Source organism: Castanea sativa, chromosome 10 (assembly GCF_040712315.1).
Source record: "Castanea sativa cultivar Marrone di Chiusa Pesio chromosome 10, ASM4071231v1".
Lineage (NCBI taxonomy): Eukaryota > Viridiplantae > Streptophyta > Magnoliopsida > Fagales > Fagaceae > Castanea > Castanea sativa.
The window spans coordinates 14,201,648-14,207,491 of NC_134022.1; the positions used below are offsets into that span (position 1 = coordinate 14,201,648).

The following is a 5,844-nucleotide window of genomic DNA, read 5'->3' on the forward strand; positions in this document are numbered from 1 at the left end:
AAAAGATGGTAAGATCATTTGTCTATAACTGTGGGAGTTTCATTTATCTAAAAATAAACACACAATGGATTAGAATATAAAAGGAACAGGCTTCCCACAGAATCTCTCACATCAATGATTGCCAATGGCATATTACGAAAGTATCGCATCACACAAATTGATCAATTGAGAACCCCATAATTTCTCCACAATCCGAGACCTCATCATTTGCAACTAGATTCCTGGATTACAAGGGAACGTGTCCAATCATTGACTGTCATCCAATTACTATAAGCAAATGAAGACAAGCTTGGTATGACAATTAGTATCCTCTGAACATATACTGTTGCCTTGACGATAATTGGAATCACCAGAGAAAACTTCCCTACTCACCAGACCAAAAAGGCTCCACTAGCAATCTGCTGCTTTCAGAATAAGCCTATGTGGTGAAGTCGGCCCTTCTAACTCACTTTCTCTCTTATATAAGTCAGTGTGATAACCATTTAAGGTCAAAAAAGAAACTCAGAATTTGTGTCCCCTTCTACTTCATGCATAAAGGTGTATTGTCACCCAACATGGCTACTACCCTTGCACGTTTCATCCCTCTCATTTTCTTGTATAACATCTATTTTGAGATTGCTTGTGGAAATGCATTTTCATCTGTCACCAAAAGTACCGAGACGAGAGACTCACAAACTTACATTATCCACGTAAATCAACCAGTGGGTAGAGTTTTTGCGGAATCAGAAGATCTGGACAGCTGGTACAATTCTTTTCTTCCTACTACTACTGCAAGCTTGGAGGAGCAGCAGCCACAAATGTTATATACATACCACAATGTGCTCAGTGGTTTTGCAGCAAGACTTACCGAGGAGGATGTGAGAGCTATGGAAGAAAAGGTTGGATTCGTGTCAGCGCATCCTGAAAGGATATTACATCCACAAACAACACACACGCCCCATTTCTTGGGGTTGCATCAGAAATTCGGATTCTGGAAAGAATCAAATTTTGGAAAGGGAGTGATTATTGGAGTATTAGACACTGGAATTTTTCCTTCCCATCCTTCGTTTAGTGATGCAGGAATGCCACCACCTCCTGCTAAATGGAAAGGGGGGTGTGAGTTTAATGTGTCCGTCTGTAACAACAAACTAATTGGTGCAAGGTCATTCAACATTGCAGCCAAGGCCATGAAGGGAGGGAAAGCTGAGACGCCAATTGATGAGGAAGGACACGGTACCCACACCGCAAGCACAGCTGCTGGTAGGTTTGTGAAGAATGTTGATGTGCTAGGAAATGCCAACGGCACAGCAATAGGAATGGCCCCTTATGCCCACTTGGCAATTTACAAAGTGTGCTTTGGAGAAGATTGTCCCGAAAGTGATATACTAGCTGCGCTCGATGCAGCTGTTGAAGATGGGGTTGACGTGCTCTCACTCTCCCTTGGCGAGGTTTCAGTTCCATTTTTCAAGGACAGCATTGCAATAGGCTCATTTGCAGCAATCCAAAAGGGGATATTTGTAAGCTGTTCGGCTGGGAATTCTGGCCCTTTCAACTCCACACTATCTAATGATGCCCCATGGATTCTCACAGTTGGAGCAAGCACTATTGATAGAAGCATTGTGTCCACAGCAAAGCTTGGAAATGGAGAACAATTTGATGGCGAATCCCTCTTCCAAGCTGCTGGATTTCCCTCAGCACAATTGCCTCTTGTTTATGCTGGCATGACCGGTAAACCCGGGTCTGGATTTTGTACTGTAGGGTCCTTAAAAGATCTCAATGTCAAAGGGAAAGTAGTTCTGTGCGAGCGAGGAGGGGGGACTGGAAGAATTGCTAAGGGGGAGGAAGTTAAAAACAATGGGGGTATTGCAATGATTCTCATGAATCAAGAGAGTGATGGCTTCAGTACCTCAGCTGATGCTCATGTTCTTCCAGCAACACACGTCAGCAATGCTGCTGGACTACAGATCAAAGCCTACATAAACTCTACAGCAACACCTACAGCAACAATCTTATTCAAAGGAACAGTCATTGGAAACTCAAAATCTCCCGTTGTTGCTTCTTTCTCTTCAAGAGGCCCCAGCTTAACTAGCCCAGGCATTCTGAAACCAGACATCATTGGACCGGGTGTGAGCATTCTAGCAGCATGGCCATTCCCTCTTGAGAATAACACAAAATCAAAGTCCACATTCAACATCATATCAGGCACATCAATGTCATGCCCTCATCTTAGTGGCATTGCAGCTTTGCTCAAGAGCTCTCATCCTTATTGGTCACCTGCAGCCATTAAATCTGCTATAATGACTTCTGCTGATATACTAAATGCTGAAGGCACATTCATTGCTGATCAAACGCTTCAGCGTGCAGATTTATTTGCCACAGGTGCAGGCCATGTCAATCCATCAAGAGCAAATGACCCAGGATTGGTTTATGATATTGATCCAAAAGATTATATACCATATCTGTGTGGTCTGGGCTACAACGATTTGGAAGTTGGGTTCATTGCTCGAAAACCAATAAATTGCTCAGATATACCAGGCATGCCTGAAGGAGATCTAAACTACCCATCATTTTCTGTTGCTTTGGGACCATCTCAGACATTTACAAGGACCGTGACAAATGTCGGTGAGGCAAATTCAATTTATGTGGTTTCTGTGGATGCACCAGCAGGAGTTTATGTGAATGTCCAACCTAATATCCTTCACTTCTCAGAGGTGAACCAGAAAGTGAGATATGCAGTGACATTCAGTCGTATTGATTCAGGTACCAAAATCAGAAAATATGGGCAAGGGTTTCTAAATTGGGTTTCTGTTAAACATTCTGTTAGAAGCCCAATTTCTGTTAGGTTCGTGTAAGCAATCAGTCATGTAGACTTGGAATGCAGTCAGTGACTTGTATTGTTATTCAAGATATCCTTGTACTTTATGTCTCATTTCAATATATTTACTTATAACATTAGCCCTCGTTTAATTTGTCGTTGATCGTTTGAAAAACTCAAACAAACAGCAAATAAGTATATAGAAAAGATTTCGGTAGATAATGTATCAGAGTAGAGAAACCCCCAGAGGTACTCCTAGATTTTTATTTCTTTTTCTATTTTAGTTGCAGCTTGCACATATATATATATATATATATATATATAATTTATCCTTAAAAAATATTTTTGCACGTCTTGATCACATATCAACCCAGATCAAATTCAAACAACACAAATCAGCCCATCCTAAAACTAAACACATATCAACCTAAATTACAAATCACTCTCTCTCTCTCCCATTAAATTCATCTCATCTTTCTTTTCTATCTAACTATCTTTGTATATCTGACTTTAAGAATAAAAGTGAGTATTTGTAAGTTATGAATATCTCTCTCTCTTTATTATAGACCTATATTATATTATATTGTGTGTGTGTGTGGACAGAGCCAAGACTTGGAGTTTGGGAGAGCAGCTCTATTACTAACTGTGTGCAGTAGCTCCAGCCTCTAGCTCAGCTGCTTAGGGTTTTGTTTTTTGTTGTGTCTTTGATGCATCTGTCTGCTGTTGGGGAATAACAAAATTATTTTATTTACAAAAATTTTAAGGGATAGGTTGTTTGTTTTGGGTAAAATTAGTTGACTAGGCTTAATTTTTCTTAGTTTTACTATTGGTAATTTTTGTCATTGGACTAATTGTTTTGGACTTGTATATTTTATTTAAGAATTTAGATCTATAAATTTGTTATGGTCTTTAAAAAGATGAAATTGCTAGTGTTACAAATCAATCATCAATATATATATATATATATAAGCAAAGACCTCATGTGGGAAAGCATGAGGTCCTGACAAGTGACGCTCTAATTTTGCATTTAGTCTCTTTTTATCTCTTTCATTAAGTTTTTTTTTTTTACTGTTACAAAAAATTCACATTAACTTTTTTTACTATTATCTCATTAATATTTTACTAATTGTCTTAGTTTACACCACACATTTATGTACTCTTCATGTCTTTTAGCATACCTACCGATTTAGTATTTTAAAAGAAAAAACAAAATAATAATAATTGAGGACTAATAGTAATAACTAACCACATAAAGCTCTGTAGAGAAATAGAGAGGTGGTGAGAGAGTTAGGCATACTTTCATTTTATGGTATGAAATATGAAACACAACACAAATTAGTTGATTTTTATGGTCTTGTTACTCTTTTGCATTTATCTTTGGTTTTATGATTTTTTTTTTTTAATTAATCTTACCTTGAAAATGCTACAAATGTGCAGTGAAGCTACTAAAATAATTTTTAATATCTCAAAATATATGTCTCTTTACTCTAATTTAGTTTACTTTTTCTTTATAATATATGTGAAACATTATCCAAAACCGTCATATATAAAATATCACAAAATTATCCGTGCAACGCATGGACAACTTACGAGCTAACCATAATAGCAGAAGGAAAAATGGTAATTACATTTGTGCTATATCATAAATAGAAGGACTAATTTGGTTATAATTGAGATTCTTTGTAATTGTTTATAAATCTCAAATTAACCTAGTATATACCTGATATGGAACTCAATACACACCCACATAGTATACACTCAACTAATTCATTATCAACTTGAAAGATCACAATATCACATTCCGAAATATATATATATATATATATATATATATATATATATATATATATATATATATATATATATATATATATATATATAAACAGAGACCTCATGCGGGAAAGCATGAGATCCTGCCAAGTGGCGCTCTAATTTTGCATTTAGTCTCTTTTTTACCTCTTTCTTTATTTTTTATTTTTTATTTTTTTGTTAGGTAAAATTTCACATTAACTTCTTTTACTACTATCTCATTAATATCTTATTAATTGTCTAAGTTTACACCACACATTTCTATATTCTTTATGTCTTTTAGCATACCTACCGTTTTAGTATTTAAAAAATAATAATAATTAAAGACTAATAGTAATAACTAACGACATAAAGCTTTGTAGAGAAATAGAGAGATGGTGAGAGAGTTGGGCATACTTTCATTTCATGGTATGAAATATGGAATACAATATAAATTAGTTGATTTTTATGGTCCCGTTACTCTTTTGCATTTATCTTTGGTTTTATGATTTTTTTAAAAAAATTAATCTTACCTTGAAAAGGCTACAAATATATAGTGAAGCTACTAAACTAATTTTTAATATCTCAAAATGTATATGTTTCTTTACTCTAATTTAGTGTACTTTTTCTTTATAATATATGTAAAACATTATCCAAAACCGTCATACATAAAATATCACAAAATTATACGTGCAACACACGGATAACTTACTAGTTATTTTACAAATGGCTGATATGGTGAGTGACCAATATCGGTAAGTAAAAAAGTTGTGTAAGTGAAGAGCCAAATGCAAACCAATAAGAATTTGCTACCTCAAGAGTTTATACAAATGTTGTAGAAAAGTTTGTGGCTATAGCATCACCCTTAAAAGAATTAATAATATTGTTAATGGGAGGAAATGTAATTTTATAGAAAAAATTGTTAAAATTATTACCCATGTATATACTAATATTTTAAAATATATATATTGGGGGGAGGGACAATTCAAACTATGCCTTCATCCCTGTGTGTGTAGACTCTATGCTGATTGTGTGATTTTTATATTTATTTTTTTTTATAGTGTTATTTGTGTGAATTGTGATGTGTGTGAATGTGTGCATATATGTAAAATATAATATAAATTTATATAATTAGGAAATACATTTGTTACTTGCGTGAGTATTGTTATAATGTTATAATAACTTTTTGTTATAAAGTTAGTAATTCAAAAAAAAATATTAATGTTAGAGATTATTCATTTGATTGGTTTGTATTATTTATA

The 5,844-nt window shown here is 34.8% G+C and overlaps 1 protein-coding gene across 1 annotated transcript; it reads left to right on the top strand.

The window, feature by feature from the left end:
* Window positions 1-527: 527 nt before the first annotated feature.
* On the top strand, window positions 528-2,831 carry LOC142612949 (subtilisin-like protease 4). The gene has a single exon (XM_075785126.1). It carries the CDS (start codon window positions 528-530, stop codon window positions 2,829-2,831), a length of 2,304 nt encoding a protein of 767 aa, XP_075641241.1.
* Window positions 2,832-5,844: the final 3,013 nt, after the last annotated feature.